This window comes from Argiope bruennichi, chromosome X1, assembly GCF_947563725.1.
Source record: "Argiope bruennichi chromosome X1, qqArgBrue1.1, whole genome shotgun sequence".
Taxonomy (NCBI): domain Eukaryota; kingdom Metazoa; phylum Arthropoda; class Arachnida; order Araneae; family Araneidae; genus Argiope; species Argiope bruennichi.
In genome coordinates this window covers 132,903,254-132,927,868 of record NC_079162.1, presented here as the reverse complement: position 1 = coordinate 132,927,868, position 24,615 = coordinate 132,903,254, and the positions used below count along the sequence as shown (strand labels likewise).

The window sequence follows — 24,615 nt, the reverse complement described above, 5'->3', positions numbered from 1 at the left end:
GAACATCTATGTTTTCTCGTGCTTAGCATATCGACTGTTAGCCGTCCATTTACTGTTTTACAAATATTGGTGCTAAATTAATTAAGTAATTAGGTAATTTATCACATACCAATAGGCTACAGAACAGCGTCCGATTGACGTATCGTATGGCTTTTAATGTGTGAAGTCTGACATGAACAAGTATATAAAAATATTTTCATTTACCGGTAGATAAAGTGAAAAACCTATTTTAATCAGTCCTTTTGCATATAAATCTATTATATCTGACAGAAAGACAAGTTTAATACATTATCATCATATTTAAGATTATTCATTTGAATTTTGGCCAGTCTTTAGCCTTTAAGATGAGAATTACTTGCGGAAATATGTGCTTTTAATTTTTGAAACTCAAAACTCTGAAATTATTGAATAATTCAAACAGAAACTAAAATATTAACAATCATTTATTTCTGATTCACAAAACCAGTTATTCTGTTATGGTAAATGAAGCAACATTCTTTCCAACAATAAAACAACAACAATTAAATAAAAGAAGATTAATTAAATTAAATACATATATCTTAAAATTGTATCACAACTTATTCAGCAAAAAAAAAAAAAATCAGTTTTAAAAATTATACACATCTATTCAAAAATACACTCTTTAGATATCAAAGTGCTAACAATGTCATTTCTAAAATAAAATCAAACAATCCCATTTAATGCGATCTTTTTACATAATTTTATTTTCCAAAATAAATTTTCAATGTTTATTTACAAAAAAGCACTTACTGATATTCGGAGAAAATGAACTACGCGTAAGCTGATAAAAACGTAATCATTTTGAAAACAATCATATTCAATTTGAAATGCGTAAAACAGTCTATCATCAAAGGTATAAAGTTCCTATACGTTTATTGTGATGGCCATTCAGCAATTTACCATTAACCGTCTCGTGAGAAAAAATAAGCTTTCTATTTTCAATGCCATTAGTAATAGAATTCCTATGTTTGCAAAAATTTTCGATTTCGTTCACTTCCCCAAATATATCGATCAATGATTTCGGTCTTTGCAATCTATTTTTTCTTTCGCATTTGTGCTCTTTCGATCCTCCTGAACCGAAAGAAGTTTTATCGCCAGAGTTGCTGGAATCAAGGGTATCAAAGTCCATTGCCAAGTTAATAAGTGATTTATAACGTATATTGAACAATGGCGAAGTAGTAAGAGACTTGCTTCGATTATTCTTATGACGTGGGTTGGATTTCGATGACGGGGCATCTTTCAGTACTGGAGAACTCTTTGAATGCTTAAAGAATTTTGATTTATGCTGAATTCGGTTTTGTGCTGGACCTTTCATTAATATTTTTTTAACCCCATGGTTTATATGATGAGGAATAAAAAGTTTTTCACCATTGTTGTTGACTTTCACATGACTTTCAGAAGTGAATTTTTTAGAATCTTTCTTAACACCAACTTTCTCATAAATATGGCCTTCAACTAAATCTGTATCTTTGGAAGATATATCATGTGATTTGTTGATTATTTTATTAGTCATATCAGATGAAATCAATGCATCATTCATAGACATCCTGCGCACAGGGATGGTTTCAACTGGAGGTGGCTCTGGTCTATCATCAGGAGTTTCACTGCTGGCACCCGAGTCCATGGTGGTTGGAGAACTAGATGGGGATCCACTATTTGATGAATGATGTCCATTGCAGTTGTCATTTTGGGTAGCTTTGACTGGAAGTGGCGCAAAGCCTCGCACATAATCATAGATTTGATCTATTTCGTCATAATTGTCAGTGACTTGGGGTTTGTTATTATGCTGACTTTCGACAGAGGAAGGATCTGCTTTAGGATTATCCTTATATTTTGAATTCGGATCTGAAACACTGCGCTGAATGCGGTGAAGTGGAGATAAATTCTTCATTCGTTGGCTGAGTTGAAATTTTTCTCCTCGAATTTCTTTCGAGAGGGAAATATCAAATACTTGTATTTTATCGGAGGCCTCTTGTACAATGCTCTTGCACTTTTCAACCAGAATATCGTAGATTTTGAGCTTTAGCAGATTCTCTGGATTTCTGGGAGCTTGGACCTTCAGAGGAGCTGAAGGTGGAAGAGCAATGACTTGGGTATCTTTAAGTAAAGGAAGTGCCATAATACACTCTTCTTCAAAAAGAGAATATAGCCTCATTTCAGTTACAAAATGGGAATTGTTCTTTATTCCAGAAGGTGGTTTACCGTGAACTAACCGCACCATCAAAGGAAAGCGCTTAGTAGATAGATTTTTTATAGTATGGACTCCAGATATGTTTTCTTCCCCAGCAATGGGACTAAATTTTCCTTTTTGTTCAACATTAAAGAAGACAGTTTCTCCCTTTGTTGTAAAACATCTTAAATATCTCCCAGAAGACTTTGATTTAGATGATGTAACATGGACTTCACTGAGAAGAATCAAAGTCTCGCCTGCATTTATTGTTCTTGTCTTATCTGATATGACTTCAGCATCATCTGATTTGGCCAAATACGCTTTAATATTTTCTCGTACAAGGCACGTTTCCGGAAATCTCTTCAACAATTCTGCTATACTTTCGATGCAGCGCACTGCTCGGCCATCTTCCGATAAAATTTCAAACCAACCTTCATAGTTGTCGGGAATGGATAATTTAGTGCCAACTGGGACGACGCGACTTCCATCCTTAAACTTCACGCATTGAGCAGCAACTTTTATTCGCTTTCCTGTTTTTGTAAAGAGAACAATTTGATTGAGTGATGGATTTGATAAAGAAGGAACACCAAGGTTCATATACTGTCCTTTGGTTATTCTGGCCACTTGAGGAAGCGCATACTTCTGAGTGAATTCTTGAAGATAGAGATCTTCATCGTCCCATTTGACAGCTGCAAGGTAAGCGCTAGCTGCCGTGCCATTCATATTTATCTTCTTTAAGTTATTTCAGTAATGTACCGAAAATAATATTGTAACTCCATTAAACTTCTACTGTGCCAGATAACTGACCCATTGATTGGCGAGGTGGAGCCTTGACGCTGAATTGACGTCAGGAGACTTCACTTTTATAAAAGTTATCACTCTTTAACCTGTAAAAGAAAAAAGGGGCTAAAATTAGTAAAAATATTTGAAAAATATTCTTTAATTTAGTACTAATTGCGAAATAAAGCATTCAATCATTTTCAGTTTATTGCATTTTAATGCGAATTATCTATAATAAAGATTGTTTGACGTTAAGGGTAGAAAATAAAAACTTAAAAAATATCATTCAACTCACTTAAAAATATAGAACTCAAAATGAAATACTTTAAAATTTTACATCTGAAAGGTGAAACTATTAAAAGATAAATCTATGGTTTCTCTTTAAAATATGTTCAGTTTATTTCTTTCTTGACTGCGGGGAAATACATTGATAATTAAATGAAACCAAATCAAAATATAAATATCCTCAGTGACTGAAGCAAACTGACAGCACAATAATATAATAAGATTTTTTAGCACAACATCCCAACATTATTTTAGAAAAGTAATGTTGGGATATAATTAAAATTATACTTACAAGACCTCAACATAAGTGTATAACGTGCTTTCATTATAAAAAGAGCAGCATACTAAAACCGTTTCTACTTTAATTATCCAAGGAATATTTTCAATATTTCAATTATTAGAAATTTAAGAAATATAATAGTTATTTTCCTAGCTTATTCACTTCATCAGGTTTCAGAAATATATAAAAAAGAGTCATTTCGTAAAGTTTAGCCGCATATTTTCAACTGTAATTTCAATAAGTAATAACAATCAAGTCATTTACAGTAATTATAGCATGTATGCCACTTAAATTGTGATTAACGAGCTGATTTACTAGACAAATGATAGCAAATACTGAAAAAGTAAAAAAGAATTCATTCTTAGCATATAGAGGTTTATTTTAACATGTCGATCCTTGAACATACAGAAGAAAGTGGAAGAGTCATTGTAATGTGTCAAAAATTTCTATCCTCTAAAAATTGGGAAGCGAATTCTCTTCGAAACTCTCGTCTCATTTCCTTCAAGAAATTTGAGTCCCAAACCCGCCCATTTCATTTATTTTGCGTTGCGTGAGCTTCTCCCACGAAGTGAAAGGTTTCGAGTAAAGACGAAATTCTTCGCGAAGCCTCCGAGATAAAAGTGTGGCGTGGAAATTCTAGTGCTGAACACCATTCGCAGAAAAGATAAAGATCACGGTCTGGTGAATAACCCTAGGAAAAGATGCTTCACCGCCTACTCGCTAAATATTCTCTGTCGCCACCTGTTCGGGGAAGACTTGCCTCAAACACATCCCGAACAACTCTGAATCACGACCCAAAGCAGAAATGGAAAAATATCGACACTGCCGTATTTTTCAAAGTTAAAAAATAAAAATGTTTCTGAAAGTTATCTCAGTTATTAAAGAATTTCATTTACACCTGATTTACAATTGTTGATTATCTGCCTATTTTTAATGAAGTGAGACAACGAGTAAATATGCCATTTATTATGAAAACTCATTATGGGAAGAAGTTTTTTTAAGCATATCTTAAGCGCGCATTTTAATTACATTTAATAAAAATTTTCTTGCATCTTATAATAGCACTTCATTAATATTTTCGTATGATTTTGAATGAAATTAATTAAATAATGTGTCGAGAATGAGCACGAAATCTAATTGATCCATTGTTTTAAGAAATATCTTAATGCAACACACTTATTTCATATATTTAAAGAACATTCTATAAAATAATATAAACTTGCCAACTTGACTTAGAGCAGCAAAAATAAATAGATTGTATTCGGAAATCCGAAATTAGGGAATAGGAGTGAGGAATCATTCTATAAGTTTTTTTTTATTATTATTTTTATGTTATTAAGAATAAGTATATGTTTTTAAAATGATATTTAATTTTTCTCTACTATTGAATGTTTAAATATAACTCCGCATATTTTTAATAGATGGCGTTAGTAGTACTGCTTGTCAACAGTACTAACGCCATCTATTACGGGAAATTTGTATCGAAAAATCTTAACCCATATTTATTTACTTATTTGAAATTTTTAGGCGGATAAATTATATAAGTGGACAAGGAGTTGTACAGCAGTATAATTATATTCGAATAATGTTTTGAAAATATTTTTGAAAAAAGTTATCGTTATAAATGATCTACAAAATCATTTCATTGAAAATCAAGACTGAGTAAGTAACAGATCGTTACTGTAACCTCTAAAACATATTTATGTGTGGTATTTTATTATAATATAAAAACTTAATGAGATATATAATGCTTCAAATATCACAATTCTGTGCCGTTCAACTTCTAGACGAATTTCAAATTTCTTCGCTTATTGTAAAGAACTGAAGCACAGAATACACATTTTTTGGTATTGACTGATATATTTGGAATGAAATTAAACTGCCTGGCATACCAAATATATTTTTGGCACCGAGTAGTGAACGCAAAATTTCAAAAGCACCAAACAGGGACTGTGGTAGCTAATGGGCCAATAACATTAAAGGATGGCTTGACAAGGACATTATTTATGTCCTTCGATGGCTCTTTATGAGTTTGTATCTTTAATATATAGCACAGATTTTCGATGTAAAAATGGGACAAAATTCGTGTAATCTTACTGAGATTAACACATGTCTGATTATTACAGCCTCACCCACAATTTTATCGGCCTTGGATCCTTCGGTAAGAAAATGTTCATAAACAGAAAACTGTTTTTCTGTGAACATAAAAATGAACTGATGAAACTAATTAAATGAACAAAATGAAAAATGAACTAAATTAAATGTTGTCAACTTATGTCAGTTTTCAAAGTATCAATAAAATTTATAATTGCATTTTACAAAGGAGGGTACTTATTAAGGACCGGAAAATCTGTGATTTTTATATTCCTGAGAATTTGACCATCCTTAAATTCAGAAGTAGTTATGGTGTCTCAATGAGAATAATGAACCATCAATAGGATTTATGACTTTATAATGTAATGGTGGGGAATCGTCACTTTTTATTTTAAAAACAAATCAAGTGTTAACTTTTCTAGTCTAAGCTCAAAAGAGGATAAGTTGCATACAGTATAAGCTCAGAAGTGGGAAAATTCGAAATATTCCGATTGAATTTCAAGAATCCCGATTATGTATAGAATCAACAGGTCGCAACATAGATTCCACAGCAAATCTATCACTATCACAATCGAGTTTTGATTGTATTGAAACTTTCTATATCTTGAATAAGTATCCTCTTCTTGCTCCACACCATGAGACAAAGAGTATTTTCCTCGTAGTGAAGGAAAACGTACATTTTCTTCTCAGATAGTTAACGTGCGGTACGTTTGGAATCAAATTTTATTCATAAATATTTTACTTCAAGGAAACTAATTAAAAGAAATCAGCTAGTTATTTAATTTAAGTTATGAATTTGAGTGCAAACCAAGCGTTCTACAAAAATGAATGGCTGCAGATTTTTGAACAAAGATTTGATTTAAGATAATAAAACCGTTAATTTTTCCGGATTCACATACATTATTGATGTCTCTTGAAGATTTTTACTTAAGAAACCCATGTCCTTATTGGAGCAATGGTTCTGAAATTTGTCAATAAACAATAAATCATTAACGGTGAGTGGGAGAGTTTTGATATCGTTCAGTTTAATAATAAAAAAAAATTACTCTTAGGTCACTTCCTTGGGGAACACACTCTTCTTGATAAAGACTGTCCGATAAAATATTGCCTAATCGAACTCGAAAAGTTCTTTTCCTTAAAAAAATTTCAATAAAAATTGTCACATTTGCAATAAAAATTGTCAAAAATTGTCCATGTCGAACATTATCGAGTCTAGATGTTTCTTGTTCACGAGTGTCTCTCTGGTGAATACTTCTAACTGCAAAAAGTTGTCTAAAGACAATATTCTGCTCCTGACACGACAGAAGCCATTCTGAAAAGGAGATAATCAGTTCTTTCTTTCAAGAAAGTATGCAAATCGAGCCTTTAAAATTTTCTCTAGAATTTTGCACAAACAAATGATGAATGCTATAGGCCGATAACTGTTTGGAGCTTTGGTTCAGCAACTAGAATCAGTATTGTTTTTCTGATAAATTAGGAATATTATATTTGTGCCAGATTTATTGAATAATCGTAGGATATTTTTAAATATGGTTCAATAAAGTGATTAATCATATTGAGATGAACATTATCGAGATTCGGTGAAGTAGCGTGAGATTTTTGTAATTTTTTTTAGCTCCATAAAACTGAAGTCATATTCCTCGTTAAAGTTAGTAGTAAAGTTTTATTTTTTCCCTTTATTTATTTTATAAATTTCTAGCTGGTACACAGCTCGGTGCTGCTGCAGAAAAAATAATTTTGGAAATATCCTTTGAAATTTTGAAATTTGAAATAGCTATCTTGTTAAATTAGAATTGATAGAAAGAGTGATATATATTTTCTTGTCGGCAATGAAAACATTCATTGAAATTGAATGATATATAAAAGAGAAGTATAAATATTATTTATTCTATTTTTTTTTTACTTTATTATTAAAGTGCTTTAGGGTAAACACTATTTTTTTGTTTTTCCGTCTTCAGCAAAAGCAAATAAATTTCTTGGCTGTCCGACTAGGTGAGCATCCAACATACATCTGGCCATGTGAAAAGCATGCATTTTCTAGGTTCAATCCGAACAGTTGAAATGATTGACTTTGCGCCTTGTTGATGGTCATCTAGAATGCAAAATGAATGGGGAGCTGCAATCGTTTGAAATCAAAAGTATGTCGACGGGAATAATGAGAATGCGTGGAATGAGCACAACTTCTCCATTCGACTTTTCGTTAAGAATAGTTGCCTCGATTTTTGCCGCATGTTGGTTTTTCTGATTCTGATGCACGTGATCGGGTAGCACATAAAAGTTGCCTTTCGATTTTTGCCGCATGTTGATATTAAGATTCTGAAAAACGTGGATTTGCAATTTACAAATGATCTGCTTGGCACTTGAAACAGCATAATGGATTTGGAATATAGTTCCTAGCAGAAAGGTGCATATACGCAACTTTTTTGTGCTTTGATAATTTAGCGGAAATGAAGGTCAATATTAAGTGTTTCGTGTTCTGGAGCATTTAATATTGACATTTTGATTATCTCTCCATATAGCAATACGCTGTATATGGGATCTCCTGACTTATTAATTCTTTGGTAATGTCTTCGATTGAAATGTTCAACAATTCTAAGGGATATTATTTCTTGGATAAATTTAATGTTGGATTCGGACTATCCTAAATGCGAATTATATGTAGTGATTTGAGACTTACGAATTTTTGGGGGGCTTGTTTTGAGAATACAAATTTTAACCAGCAAATCACCTGATCAAAGTTTCTTAGTAAATATCAGCACACATATGCTTCCAGAAATGGCCTTTTCCATGAAAAAAGGAACACATTATGAAATATTTCTTTGGATTCAGACTTCTTTTGAATGATAAAAAAGATTGGGCAGCTGTCATGTTCAGAATTTTAAGCATTGTTACCACTGAAGGGAGTAGGGAGCTTTTATTCATTCGACATTGAAGGGGATTCATGCCTGACGAAACCAAACCCCACGGTTTCCCAAAAAGGAAAGCAGTCACTGGCAGTCTGGGTATTCCCAGCCTCGGCGCTTACCTTAGTGCTAGCTGGAAGTGCCCCAGAGTCACTTCCGGGGATAGTGACCATCCATAACGCCAAGACCAAGAAGTGATCCCTTCCCTTGATCCTTAGCAAACTAACCATTCAGGTGGTTAGCTACTGGTATATTGATACACCAAGGACAAAAGCACCCTACCCGTCTAAAGAGAAGCACGATTATCCATGATGCAAGAAGCAAACAGATAGTCTACAGATTCTTATAGAGGGCTCACTTGCTTGACGTCGAGGGATGGAAGGATCAAGCAAAATGTAGAGGGAAAGATAAATTTGCATCAAGTAAAAGGATTTACCTCGAGATTACATATCAAGTAAAGGTACCTCGCGGCAACCTTCCCCATCTACAGACGGTAATCCCCTGAGTGGGTCTGAAGCCCTTATATTTCACTTGATTGCTTAAAAGAGATAGCATAAAACTAAATACAAAGAAAAGAAAGTGCGAATTGGCATATGAAAATGTTTATAAATTTTGTCCTTCAATAAACAAAGGCCATGGTCCTCCAGCAAAATATATTTGTCGTTCTTTTAAATAAAAATGTACATTTTCCCAAAGATAAAGTTGAGGAAGTTGATTAATTAAATTGACAAGCTCATTTTGACGTATGTTGTCAGTAGTACGCAAGTAAATATAACAAATTGTTAGTAAAGAAACAATACGAAAATATATTGCAACTGCTTGGATATGTCTGTTTAAAAAGACCCACACCATCCAAGGCTTTGGAATTCCGGGTGTAGTTTTTTTTTAAAGAAATTATATCATTTGATTTTAGTGGAATGTTCAGGAGTAAGCACTGTTTCTTGTAGTCCCAAGAAAGTGGGCTGATGATTGTTCAAAAATGATTTTTAAATTTTTAATATGGATGCGTAAGCCCAGATAATTCTAGCTGAAAATTTTGACAGCCGTGTTTTTGCCTTAAGAGTTAAATAAATAATCTTCGTTGCTAGTCGACATTGTATCATCTTCAGATGGATGAATATTAATACCATCCCTATCATCATGGTCTGGATTGTAATTCGTTTGTTTCAATAAATCTTATTTCGTTCTCGTGCACTTTTTTACTGAAGCTTTTATTTTCTCAACCATATTTTCATCTGCAACTCATTCTAGGTTTTTTTCATACTTTTGTTTCTTTACATGTTTTTGGGAAATTTTCTTTGGCGATCTTTTTTGTCAGATTTGGTAGTTGGTATACGCGATGAAAAAGTTGTGTTTAAATTGCTAGAAAATTATGTGTTTTATGACTTTCAGATACAGACTTAGTTTGAATGTATATATGAATATTAATCTTTTCCTTTTGATTAATTCCCATTAAAAAAAATTCCAAATTGGTCACTTTTCAATATTTGTTTTAAAGAAATAGTATAATATCGTTGGCGACTTGCCTGTTACCTCATATTATTGACTATTTAGGTTGTTAAACTTTTGATAGGAATACATATCTTTAAAATTTCACCTAATTATTTGATAAAATTGAAAAACTCGAATTTGTTTCAATCACTGTACAAATGACTGCGCGTGCAGTTTAAATAGACTATGGGACCGAATCTGAAAAATATAGTTTGAAATTTTGCCAATTTGATTGTGCTGTAATGTTTAAAATCATATGCTAATGAGTAGTGCATTTAATTTCGGTTAAAAGCATAGGTAACATCCAAAAAAATCAATTGCACGTAGTGAAAAGGCCCTAAAAATCCTTTGTCGGAATGGTTTAGCAGCACTCTTTACTTACCAGCGGTTGAAAAGGAAAGAACTGTAAATGTAGTTAAAGGAATGATGGGTTCGTTTGATAAACCGGTTCTTTCGATGTTGCACTGCCGGCAATGGTGGAGTAAGTTGCATCAACTGAAGTATTTGAAAGTTCTTCCATATGTCTGCACGTCTTGATTTTGCCTTTCGTTTTCTGGTGAGGATATAAGTGGATGAGTATTGATAATCGCATATCTTATGGACAGACTCATTTTCACTTAGATGGCACTGTGAACAAAAAGAACTGCCGTATATGGGGTTCTACGAATCCTCATGCCATGCAACAGCCGCTGCATTTCCCCTACATCACGGCATTTGTGTATTCACGCCGAATTTCATTGCTGATCTGTACGTTTTCGAAGAAGTCATAGTGAACGAATTCGTTAAGTGTATAATCACCAGTGACCGATATAGCAGACTCCTGGAGAATCATGTTGTCCTGGCGTTAAGACGAAGAGGCTTTTTTCCCACCACAGTGTTAATGCAAGAAGGTATAACCTATCATGTAGCAAAACATGTAAAGAATGGGATTCATTTCCCTTTTCGGTATACTTTTGTTTAATATCAATATTTCATTTAAATGTGCTTAAAATTGCCACTTTATCATAATTTTTAATTTTTTAATGTGCTTTCGGTTTATTGAATGAATGGTATATTTTGACAAGGGAATATAAAAACATCACCATTAGAAGTTAAATTTACAGTATTTTTCTTCGAGATATAAATTTTACTAATTATGTAAGTGAAAATGTCTTATAATGAATGTAAATTTGAACTATTTTCACTTGGGAGTGAATCCTTCAAAAAGTAGAAAGACGCAAATATTTCCCCTTGTATTACACCATATCAATTAAAGAAAGCATATATCTGGCATCGTTAGTTAAAGCATTAAATAAGGTAAATATTATCATATATGCTCATTAAATCATCTTAGACTTTATATTGCATATTTTTCTTCATTCTGGCTTTGCAATCATAGGAGTCAATGTCAGTTTCAATCAATTAATCAATCTTCTTTACCTGAACACCGCATGAGTGGCAGAAACCAAATGAAAACATTTTGCTATAAATCATTTATTAATGAAAGTTTAGAAAATAGAGACAATCATAAATATTAAACTAGCATCTAAGTTTTAGAAAATTGAAATAAAAGCGAACCGTTTAATAGCAGAAATATCTTAATACATACATTAAAACTCTACACTTAACACCTTAAAGAATTAAGTTTAATAATTCGTATCGCATTAGAACGAGAATATTATACATTTTGATTTAATTGGTTTAATCTATGCTTATGAAACTGAAAATAGATTTTACACTTATTTTCTAACATTCTAAAATTCTGCACACAATACATTTTATAAAAATTTTCACAGCTTAATAATTCAGTCATTTGACTCCATATCTGGTATTGGTACTGATACAGAAATTGAGAAAAGATGGTTTTAAGATATTTATAATAATGGATTAAATAATAATAACAATTATTATTATATTAAGTTAAAACCTATACAATAAGAAAAGTAGTTAAAAAAATTCTAAAATTTACCACGCTAATAAAACTATGTTTTAAAAATTGATTTTATTCATTGATTTACAACCAAGTTTAAGCAACTTATATTTTCTTCACTATGAATTTGCTGCACACCATAATTTGTTGATTTCTATTTATGCAGAAGTGATAATTGAACATTTTGATGTCTTTCTTTCTCCCTTAACACCAAAGTATTTGGCCACTGATATAAAGAAATTCGGCAGTAGACATCAGTTAACTCATTACTATTCAAGGCACTCAATAAATAAACCCGAATTCATTAAACGAAAATGAGAAAATCAAACTTTTCAGTTGTTACAACTCGAAAATTCATTCACTAAGAACAGGTAGTTCTTCAATAACTATGCAAGAACTTATTTTTCAGTAGAATTTCGTTCTGAATGTCAGTCTTGCTGAATGAAAGTTCATTTGTCCTGTCAGGCAAAGTGACAGGATCGTTAATACAGATCAAATATCAAGGCGTATTTCATGAATAACTGATAGATAGATTTACGCAAACTGAACAAAGTTTGTTTTTGAAAGAAAAGCAAAACTTAGTTATCTTGCAGAAATGGAGACTAAAAATTATCTGCGTAGGATGGAAATGAAGTTTTTCTAGAAAGGAAACTTCTATTGAAGATGTTAGAAAAAGATAAGCGTATCAATTATTCAAATATCACAATATACACTTTATTCATTTTTCAAGAACGATAATTTGTATTTTGTACAATTTGTACTTTCTTCAAAAGTATTACGTACAAATAAGTATTTGACTCTTGCACTAAAGAATATATGTTTCCAAAAATACAAATTTCTTCACAGTTCTATTAACCATCCTAGTTGAATAAAAATGTGTTTGAGTAAATTTATTATCATTATCGCGCTTTTGAGCTTAAAAATGAAAATGAAAAGTTCCTTTTTGATTTGGACTCGGTGTTGCTCCATATATTAGTATTGTTATTATATTTGATTGCCCATTTGCACACTTTTTTAATGGCTTGAAGTTCTGTTTAAAAGACAGAGTTCTTATCGTTCACTTTTGCTTTGTGATTGTACTGATTTAAAGATTCTTAACTAACACATTGAGAATTAAGACCGAGTGGATGTTCTATGATTATTTATCTACTGTGAAATAAAGATGGCGTCTGAATTCTTTCTTTTAGTCCCCACGGTGAGCCAGCTATGCTATTAAGATTTTGATGGAAAAGAGTTGTCTTAGTTTTGATGCTGAGAAGATGAGGAGGTCAGTTGAGTTTATTGTATCTGATAACACAGAGATATTTTAGTAATAGTTGGCATTTTGTAAGCGTATTGTTCCATTTAATTGTAGGACCATTAACTTACTTGTTAATTAGGATGCAGCAGGGTTTTTAAGTTTAAATTTAAAAGTGATATTTTCCACACTTGAAGATTAAAAGGGTTTTCCTGAGGGATTGATTTGAGTTTAGTTTCCATTGATTCAGCTTCAACAAAAACAAGATTGCTTGCAAATGCCAAGAGGTGAATGTTGTATGATCATTTTTCTGAAAGGATTTTATTAGCCACAAGATTCCAAAAGACTGTTGATCACACAGCATTCTGCTAGAAGAAGGATTTATCTGTTATTAAGAATACCTTTTTAAGAGTATCTATACTTAGTTTATTGAGTATGGAAGAAACTGTAGGTTATCGGAGGGATCTTGAATGTCTAAAACATAAGCATAATATTGTTACGAATTGATAATGCTGCTTCCCAGCGCGGGTGATTCCTTCGTAAGAAAGGCAGTTTTATGGTTAGCTCTGATGGATGATGAACGGATGATGGATCAACGACCCCTGGCTTTAATGGCAAACTTGGTAACCATTTGGTGACAAATGGAAGATTTTAGAATCAACATTGGAGATAGGATCATTAGGAAGCGAATTATGATGATCCTTCTAAAACTCCTAGTGCTTTGTTTCGGAAATTATAAAAAGCTGGCAGATCAAGCTAGAGTCCGTCCGTTGAATCAGCTGAACGAAGAGCAAGCGATTAGTGAATTGATGATTGAACCATGTGCAGAGTATCCGATTCAAGTATTGAAGTATCATCGAGTCGTATGTTGAGTAGGCAGTCGTATAATCGAGTCAGTAGTGAGTCGGCAGTTGAGTACACCTAAAGCCAGGAGACAGTGGAGAATAATAGATGTTTGAAGGCCGTGTATAGATGTGTGAAGTCTCTCTACCTGCTGAGATATGTCTGATCGCTTTGTGCTGTTGTGGTTGTTTACTACCGATTAACTATTATGTTGTTGCTGTTGCTTATTGTAAGTGCTGTTCTTATGTTCGTCTTGAGAAGTGTTTTTTTATCATCGGTGTGTTTTATGTCTTCATATTGAATAAACAACATTCTTTGTTATTGGATCTGTTGATTGTTTCACCATGTAGCCACTACGCCAAACCCATTGAATGTCATTAAGGTCGCGAAATTTTGTGGAAAATTTTTCCTGAGAATATATTTTTTTAGAAAAAAGTTTAAAATTAAAAATTTTGTCGGTTAATTGCTGGTTTGTAGACATTCATTTGGATATAGCAAGTAATTTATTTTGAAGCGGCTCTAATTAGTTAGTCCTATAAAGTTTTGTCTTGTTTTTCCAAGAATTTCGTCAATGGTGGGAAGGATAGAGAATGGGTGATACGAAAGAATGATGCTAAAGTTTTGTCCTTTCGCTTCTTTTGAAACAGCTCTATAATTACTTTTTTTAAAAAAGAAGTGGGAAAAAATGCAGTTGAAGGCCCCTATTGAAGAGAATAGGGAGTAGTCTCGGAAAATTTTTATTAATTTGTTTCCGTATTATATTTTCGATCAAGTCAAAACCAGGTTCCTTCACGTGGTACGGCTTATTCATTATAGAAGGACTTATTTCATATTTTGAAAATAGAAGTTCTGGGATGAGTATACTGGTTGGGAAAAGTAGCAGTGCAATATCTTATGCTTGGAGATAAAGGACTTTGAGAATTTCTGAAGCGAATGTGTTAGTTTCGCCTTTGTTTGAGCACTCTAAGAGTTTGAAGAACTCTGAAAATCGGGGAGAGTTTTTGTTTAATGCATTATACAGTTTGCCATATAAATTCGCTGAATACCGCAGGAACTTCCATGCTGAGCTGTCGAATCATTTTACTGTGATCACCATATGCTGTTTTAAAGCGGAAGTAAATACTTGCGTTGGGGAGGGAGATGGATTTTGATATATTTAGGGTCACTTCTTGAACAATCTTCGAGGACTTTCCAACTACAGAGGAAGGCGGGTCTGCTCCTTTTACCACTGATAGGTCCAACCACTTTTTCTATTATTAATTTCAAACGTATGGGGAGAGATTTTGTTATTAATAAGTAAAAGGTGGTTAATAGCGATGAAGCCCTTTATTAGAGAACTTTCGATATTTTCCTTTTTGTAACTTCGGATTCTATTATGAGCGATAAGATCTGTCTCAAGGAGAAATACTTCTGAACTGAGCTATTGAGATCTTTGAATAAGATGAAAAGTAGGAGGAAATTATTATCAATGGGCCTTTATCCATATGCATTTTAATTACCATGGAGGTATATATGGATTGAAGAAAAGTTATATTTTGACAGAAAGGAAGTTTGATTAGACCACGGTTTAATTGTTAGAAAGCTACTGATTCCATGAGAAGGGAATCCTTTTGATTTTTTCATCTTTCTTTTAGAGATATAATGTTATATAACTTTACTTTATCTTGGCTATTTCTTCCAGGTCTGAAGTTATCATTTTTATTTCTCCTAAATAATTTGAGAATGATCAGAGAGGAGACGGTGAAGAGCTTAGAATGTCAGTCGAACCTAGTGCAGGAATGGAGAAAAGGCTATTCATTCAGGAGAAATGGAAGAATCCTGCAGTTTGAATAGAAACTGTAACAGTTATTCATATCGTGTCCTTCAATACCTTACTATTTCTTTGAGATATGCAAAACACCTCTTATCTGCTACCGAGTGATCAATGTCCCTTTATGTACATTTCTGCATATTTACTTTATGGCAGTTAAATAATGCTTTGAGAATCAACAAGTCACTGAATGTGCCCATATGTTTAGCAATAAAAGCACCTCCGGATTCTCAAGTTCTTGATGGAGTGGCTCTTAAATATTAAGAGAATTCTCCACTGGTTTAGCAAACCTTTGATGTCCTTCGGCTTTCCTGGGATTATCATCAACTGATTATAATTCCGTCTATCTTTAATTCTAAAACTTGGCTTCAGGGGGTCTTTGGAAATTCCGGTGATAAATCCCAGTACCTTCAACACCTCTTCACCTACCATCCCATTTGAAATATCAAATACAATGCATCTTGGGAATCTGGCTGGTGCTATTTGGTAATCGATTGTTTCAATTAGCTTTTCGTTTTCTTAAATCATTTGTAGTAGTTTCTGTGCTCCTGTATCATCCGGGCAATCAATTTCAATCTCCTTGTTCATGAGAGACTGACATGTCTTGATTGCAACATTTTTTTTTTTTTTTTTTTTTTTTGGCTGTACGTTGACTTCAACTAATTTTTTGGCATTGTTATTTCTTTGGTGAACAGCAGCCCTACATGCTTCATTGTTGGGACGGCAACTTCAGCGTATGCTTTTGCTGGTGTCGCTCCTTCTTTTTACCTTGCATTCCTCTTCACCTTTTTTTTCCTCCTTTCCACGTAGGAGATTTCCTGGATTAAGGCCTGGATCATCTCATCATTATTAAGTTGGCTTTTATCGCTCTCTTCCTTTCCTAGAAAAAGCTCCAAGAGACAGGAAAAGAATTGCTTGTTGCAGCATTTTTCACTGCTTCAATTGACCCTTTCTTGCTGCTTCTTGCCATGAGTTTGTTTACTTACACGATATTGGTTGGATGTGCTTTACAATTGAATTAGGATCATAGGCCTTGGCATCATGAATTCTTGCCTATCATAGTAGCTACTTTTTTAAATAGCAAATAGCTTAAACAGGAACAATCAGGAGAACGCCTCCTAAGCGCTGTAAGAAGTATGATAAAAAAAACTCTCAAATGCAAACAAAAAAGTATAGAGATTTTTTATTTTTTATTTTTGAAAAATTGAATCAAAGAAGCGCGATTATGTGATCATGCGATGTGTGTAGGGTACTAAAAAAAGTCTTTTGTAATTCAATATAAAGTAAAAGAAAAGAGTAAGCTATGGAGAAGTCATGAGAAATTAATGAAGGGTTTGTCCCAGTGTTTGACCCAACATCCGAATATTACCCAGTATTTTGTCCTTCTCTGTTAATTTTTAACTGATTATTTAGTTTATAAAAATAGAACTAGAAATGGAAGAGAATTTTGAGTTGAGATAAGGACGTCTTATAAGAACGAGTTAGTCTTGCTGTTGAATAGCAATCGAGGGAAGGGGAGAAGTGGGGGGGGATTTGAATAAGATAGGGGTTAATATAGAAGTTAACTAAGTTGAGCTATCTATAAAACCTGTACAATATGTTTTTGAGAATGTATCAAAGTTATCCTGCAAAAATATTAACAATAATAAGTTATGGAGGAAGTATATTTCATATGGTGCAGAAAACTGCGAAAACGTCCCACTTAAGTGAGGGTAATTATTTGAGAAGAGGGGAATAAGTTTCCCAAAAGGTGGTCAGATGTAGAGATGATGATAGAAAGGAAGGCATTAATCTGTAGAATTAACAATCCTGGAATAAAGTTTTTAGGAGAAAGCAATTTGTTCGAATAAACGCGCTTCAGGTCAACCTGATTAAGCCCCAAAGGATTTAACCGATGTAGGATAGGAACATTACTGTTCTATTTGGAACTTCTCATGAGCCCAGAAATTGAACAAGGATCAGTAATTAAATACAAGAAAGAAAAAAATATTCTGTGGATGACTTCCATTAACTGATCAGAAAAATAAAACACTACATTAAAAATATATACGACGGTTGGGAAAAATGCTGTTACGTTTTATTTAATCCTTTACACTGAAAGAACGTGTCCCAATCGTGTAGAGAATATATATCTTTAGATATTTTAATCTGTATTTAATTTTCACTTAATATCAACTTTTGGTCATTCTTCAGTATTCCAAGCATTCTTTACGTTTTGAAATGGAAAGAATAAGAATAAATGTCCAAAACAAAATACAGCATTTTTTTCGGAGTTCAAATATATTCACAGTTTAAGGGATTTAGGAAAAATGTTTTGACTCGTTGCTTGAACAGCAGTGTCCCTTGCACTTTCATTTTTAAGATGTGGCATTTTAGCAGGAAAGAAACTCTTCATTACTTCTGAATGACGCCAAACACGTGAGTGAAAAACGTATGAAATGAATCAATGTTTATAACTTAATGGATACAAAAATATAATTTAGTGTTTGAAAACAAATGAGAGGTTGAAAAATATTTTAAATGTATCGCGCCAATATAAATAAATTGTGCGAAAACTCCTTTTACATATAAGAAGACAAAGAATAGGGGGAAAGTTAGCCATTCGTTGCCTAAATAATCACCCCTCCAAGCTAAAAAGCTTACTTATGATTTGACGGCAGTGCTTTGAACTGAATTATTGCTTATTACAGAAAAAAATATCCCTGTGGAAATTATTTGAGTTTATTATTCAATTATTGAAATAATTTATCAACAAAAACTATATCTTATAAAATACGAATTATGAAATGTGTTTAACCCAAGTGTGTTACTCTTTCTTCTTATTCTGTTTGTAACTGAATCATAATCCAAGCATTTTTCTAAACTTACACAAACTTCTATATATCGAAAAAATTGACTTCATGCTTGTACAATTTATAGGATCAGAAATAATAAATATTCTCAGAAAAATTAATCTTCTCTAAAACACAAGTCATTACTCTTGCGAGCTAATTCATTTTGAACTAAAAAGCGCTGCTAATATGAAAACACGGTACAATAAATCTTCTCTTCCTCTATACCATGAGGAGGTTAACATTCAAAATATCGAAACTTTTTATCATTAAAGGTGAATGAATTGAAATCATTTAAACTAGGCTTCAATAATTTCTTAAAACACCATAAACTTTTCAAAATTTTATTACTTTTTTAATCTTAAATAATTTAAACATTTTTTTAACTTGAAAATGAAGAAAGTAAGAACAGAGACAGTCGTAAAATGAGATAAAAAAAAAAAAGAAATCCTAATTTTGTGCAAATGATAAAAATGAATGGATTTCAAAGAAAAACCAAAAAGATCTGTCAAAAGTATTGAGCCCTAAAAATGGCCAAATCCTATGTTCTTCTAAATATGAAATGGCGCACTACCCTTTAAATTTTAAATTCAAATAAAAAAATTGTAGATAACCTATTTAGACCTATAGGAATACACAGGCTAAATTTCGTGAAGATTGTACATATCTTTTTGATTTTGGAGGTGTTCCATCACCTGGAACACTGCGCAGCTAAAGCTCTGAAAAGTGCGACAAAGCGAGCATTGCAGTGAAGCGCGAAAATGAGAAAAATCTTCAGAATTTGAATTAAAAAAACAATACTTTATACTTATGTAGCAGATTTGGCATGATCGAAGGTACAGCACTAGGAGGCATGCTCAGATTCGCTATTGGAGGGCAATTTTTGAAGCATTTTTGGTATTTCGGAAAAAGTTAGTCCGTCGTGCCATTTTCATTACAATTAATTTACAAAAAAAAAAACTACAGTTATATTTAAAATAGAAAATAAGCTATAATATATATATATATATAAAGAAAGAAAGAATTTGTCATTTCCAAGAATTCTGATCTTCCCCCCAAACACTGTTCCTTGAATTGAGTTCATTTTCCATGAAAAAGGGAGAGCAGGAAATGAAGACACAGGTGTTGGTGTTCTCTTTCCGGCAGTAACAATATCGGCGCAGTGTTCCAGCTGATGGAACACCTAATTTTATCCACTATTTATACTTATGATTTCTGTGTAAAAAATATGTATAATAAATAATTTCAGATACAGTCAACAAAATAACATTGACATTATATTTCTAACATTTTTTTTTACTAGAAAAAAAGTAACAAAATTCCTTGAAAAAAAATAGGCTTTTACATAACGTTTTATAGCTAAAAATGATGGATCAACTTGATTTAAATTGTTCTCTATTATTCAAAAAGAAAATTAAAAGTGAATCTTAAATATTTTTTTCTATTTATTTTTGAATTTAACGATTTAAGAAGCGAGCGAAATTAGGTGTTCCATGTAGTGGAACACTGCGCTGCAAAGTGTTAACATGTTTAATCCACTGGCTGTAAAATTCCAACTTAATATATTCATAAACTCTTACTATTGAATATTGTACTTTGAATAACTTTGTGTTTTTAAGGATGAATCCTCATAGTTTTTCTTATGCTGGATTATAATTGAAAAGTAGCAGCGGAAAAGAGAAAAGTTTGATGACATTCTTTCTTCTGCAAAATATTCAATTTTCAAATATTTAAAAAAAAATTTCGCCACTCACATTAAAGGGAATAATCAATTACTATTATTTACGCTCAGTTACTTAATCTTTGGCTCATAGTAATGTTAAAAAATACTTTTATTATACCACTTTCATTACTGCAGGTAGGATGTTTCTCAACACAATAAAAATTTATTTATGTATATATATACATATACATAAATTTAAATCACAATTAATTTTCTAATTTTTATTCTAAATTAGACCATGTTAACTTCATTCTAAAATGTTCTCTTATTTCATGATCCAAATTCCACTTTTTATTTAATTATTTCTAACACGCACTCATAAATATTGCTGATTCTTTTGGTTCCTACGCAATGACCAAAGAGATAAAAATTCTTAACACCTACCCATCCTTTTCAAATATATCTAAGATCCCCTTGTCTAAGTCGAAGTCTTTGTCGTGTCAAAGAAATCCTATTGAAATCCCACAAAAGGCAAAAATTCTTTAACATTCTCTCTTGTCTTCTGGTGTGAACGTAAGCGTCGCTCTTTTTTTCCTGTGTAAAAATAAATTAAAGTTCATTCAAAAAAGCTTCTTTCTTTCGACCATGAACCTATCAAATTTATATATATATATGTGTGTGTGTGTGTGTGTGTGTGTGTGTGTGTGTGTGTGTGTGTGTGTGTGTGTGTGTGTGCGTGCGTGCGTGGGAATGTGTGTATGTGTATCTCTGTGTGTGTACATTAACTCATGGCGCTATTTATAATTTTGTTAATTATAGGTTAAAAAAACCTGTCCGAAAACAGCTAAATCCCCAAATATTTATGAAAAATCACTTAAATATTTATTCTACTGAAAATGACATTTGTCAGATATATTTATTCTACTTGATATGATTTTCTTTTTAGGTGAAGTTAAAGTTACCTTCCTTGCAATACATTCCATCGAATCTGTCCAACAAAGTTGATCTATTCGCAAAGTCGAACAAAAATCTATAAGGGCTATTAGACAATACAAATTTGTGGGCCCCTTTCAACAAATCAACTTTCAAACCAGATATTTTTATTGATTTTTATTTAGTTTTTATATAATCAATTTTAAAATAACTAACGTAATGACCAACTGAACCAACGAAGCATTTACAAGACATCCTACATCCAAGACAAGCACCTACAAGACATCCCGCATATAAAAATATTCTAATTCTAAATTTAAATATAATTTTAAACAAAATGATTAAAGAAAGTATACAACTTTTTAACGCAACTAACTACTCTAATGCAAAACTTGACAGATCTGCTGACTTGTTGAGTCAAGCAGCTAAATGCTAAAAAAATAATGACGGAAAAGTAAAAAATTCATTGATTTATAAACGAATTTGAAAACATGACGAAAATATTTTAGGAATAATGGTCTGAAATTTTGACAATTGTCTTGATAAACCAAATGATAGCATTAAATTAAACTACTTTGAAAATATCACTTAAAAGAAAATTCGCTGCATGGTATCTCCGGAATTCTTGATATCCATATGCAATAGCCTTCTTTGCCTATTTAATAATGCACCCAAATTTATGCGAACAAATTATCGCTTATTTCGTTTATATCGAAGTGTGACATCCTGATTATTACAGTATAACCATGTCAAACCTCACTCTTCCCTACTTCAATTCAAGTTCCATATACAGAATATTCATTTGAAGTCGATAGTTGAGAATCATACATGAAATTCCTCCATGCCTGTGGCTTTCTTAAAAAGTTCATTGCGATTACTCAGAGTTTTAATCGGCAGACTTCATATACAAAGAAGTATTTTCCTGGTAACCGAAGTTGCAGCGTAGCTACTGTGACCTTGCAAATGTCCTCCACTGATAGGGAGGTAAAAAAGTCAGAGGCCTGGTGGGTAGTATCATCCACGCTACCACATGAATACCAAATCAGCTTGCTTGTTTTTTATTTTGTTTCATTCCACTTCGCAGGTGAAAGTACTTTTCTTTCAGTGATACGAATTTTGAAAACGAAATGATGAACTTAGATAAAACAAAAGAAAAAGTCAAGGAGCATTCAACCTGATTTTTGTTCTTGTTAAGGAGATACGGTGTTAAGAAAAGGGTATGCGGTATTATTTCATTTGGCTAAGTGAGAAGGGAAGGTGTATAAAGCCGAATATATATATATCACTTTTTCCGAAAATAATATTAATACATTAATATCACAACTTGAATGAAATATGAAAAGAAATACAATTTTTAAATTTTCAATTATTATAAGTGAATTTATATTTAACTAATATTATTCTACATTTTAATTAAAAAAATTAACTTTACTGACTCGGTAAGTTTTTTATCGGTCAATTCAACATTTAGATACAATAATCATAGCTAAAAATTCGACCATTAAGGTAGAACTAAATTAAAAATAAAAAAGCACGCAAAGTAAAGGAATAATAGTAAATAAAGTATTACTGTAAGTTAAGAAAAAAAATGCTTTAATTCATATAAATCTTGTATAAGGTTTAGAAAATATCCGACGATAGTTAGATTTTAGCTTGCTAATAAACTTGTTTTCTTTTTCCTCAATACTTAAATATAAATTTGCTCGGATAATTTTAACATATCTATTGAAATGGAAAATTAAATGACCATTCATAAGGTTGATAAGAAATTTGATGTTAGAAAATATCCATCATTTTTGAAATATTGATGTAGTTGAATTTAATAAAATAGCGTTTGAAAGAGCAACAAAAAAATTCAGCTGAATATGTTTATAAATATTGCGTTTAATTATATAAGGCACACTATTTTAACAGAAAATAAAAACCATAATTGAGCAGATTTTTTTTTACTATAAAAAGAATGGAAGAAAACATTCATTTCGATTATTAAACATCGAAAAAAAGAAAATATAAGGAAAGAAAATTTCCTTATTTATTTCTCAAAATAAGAGAAAAAATAATATCATTTCAGTAAGTCTTTTTTTTTTTTTTTTTTTTTACAGGGTGGACATGTATAATCTCATAATTCCACAGCTTCAAAATTTGTATAAAAGATCAAATAACATGTTTGTTTTTTATTATAAAACAGTTTATTCACTCATAATAAAACAACACATACCGTTACGAAAAATGAAAATTCAGTGCATCACACAATAAGCTAATCTTAATCACAGCACCACTCACAACTTACTGAAGCGTTTTGATTTGTATAATTTTTTCCCTCATTTATGCATTTATTGTTGGTGCATAGCATTGCCAACTGAATGAAAATTTTTAAATAAAACATTAAACTGTATGACTACAAGTAACTTCAACTTTTCGAGGTGGATTAAAATATAATATCATATTATGCATAAAAAGTTAAGTAAAAGGTGGAGCAGTTTTTAAAATACCTAAGCACAAAATCGTAATGTGTTGATTACAAACGGTATTGTAATATAGTTTTAAGAATACGTACGCAATTAAGAAATGCAAATATGTAAAATTTATGAAATAAATAAAGCTTTCCAACTGCTCACAAATGCAACATTCTTAATAACTGCATGGTAAAAACTAAGATTACTCCCTTGGAGCATATACTTCGTTTAATTCATTGAACGAATTTCTTACAGGGGAAAAACGAGGTTATAAAATTTTAATATTTAAAAAAAATAAATGTTTTAATCACTGTGGTAAATTTTATTTAGAATAAAAAGATTTTTATTTATACTCTAAATATTTGATTTTTTTAAAACTCTTCACAATAATTCCATACTATTTCTGTAATATTGCTAAAGCGATTAAAAAGTTTTTTAAACGGAAACTTGACAAGAAATAACATTTTTAAAATGTCAGCCGAATCAAGATTTTGAATTCAGATTCAATGAAATTAATTTTTCAAAAAGTAGTTCAACGTAACAATTAAGTATGTCTTGTCTTTATTTTTTAGTTTAGCAATTAAAGTATTAAATTGCAGCGTCTCGATTCATTTATAACCAAAACCTTTCACCACTCTTTAGAGAATCATATACTGAAATTCTGATTATTCTCTAATGAATCTACTTTATATGTTAGGGTTGAATACCCTAAATTTAATACTTCAGCACTCTTACATCAAAATTTCTTATGTGAAATTCACCAAGACACATTAATGATGTAACACATTAGTAAACGTTTTTTAAAGCTTCTCTCAAATAATTACATGCCATTCGAAAATGCCTCATATTACCAGTAGTTTCAGCCGTTATATTAAAATTTAGTATGTTTTGCTGCTTGTGGCTTTTTAC

At 31.8% G+C, this 24,615-nt stretch overlaps 1 protein-coding gene across 2 annotated transcripts in view; it reads right to left on the bottom strand.

Moving 5' to 3' along the window:
• Window positions 1–627: 627 nt before the first annotated feature.
• LOC129959544 (uncharacterized) overlaps window positions 628–24,615 on the bottom strand; it is a 78,311-nt gene continuing 54,323 nt past the window's right edge. The window contains exons 2-3 of one of the 2 annotated variants that reach the window (XM_056072425.1): window positions 20,762–20,911; window positions 628–3,078 (exon numbers count right to left, since the gene is read on the bottom strand). In XM_056072425.1, the coding sequence (XP_055928400.1) occupies window positions 869–2,914 (2,046 nt within the window). In that variant the 5' untranslated portion in view covers window positions 2,915–3,078; window positions 20,762–20,911 and the 3' untranslated portion in view covers window positions 628–868. The remainder of the gene's footprint in view (window positions 3,079–20,761; window positions 20,912–24,615) is intronic. The other variant, XM_056072424.1, reaches the window with a different exon arrangement.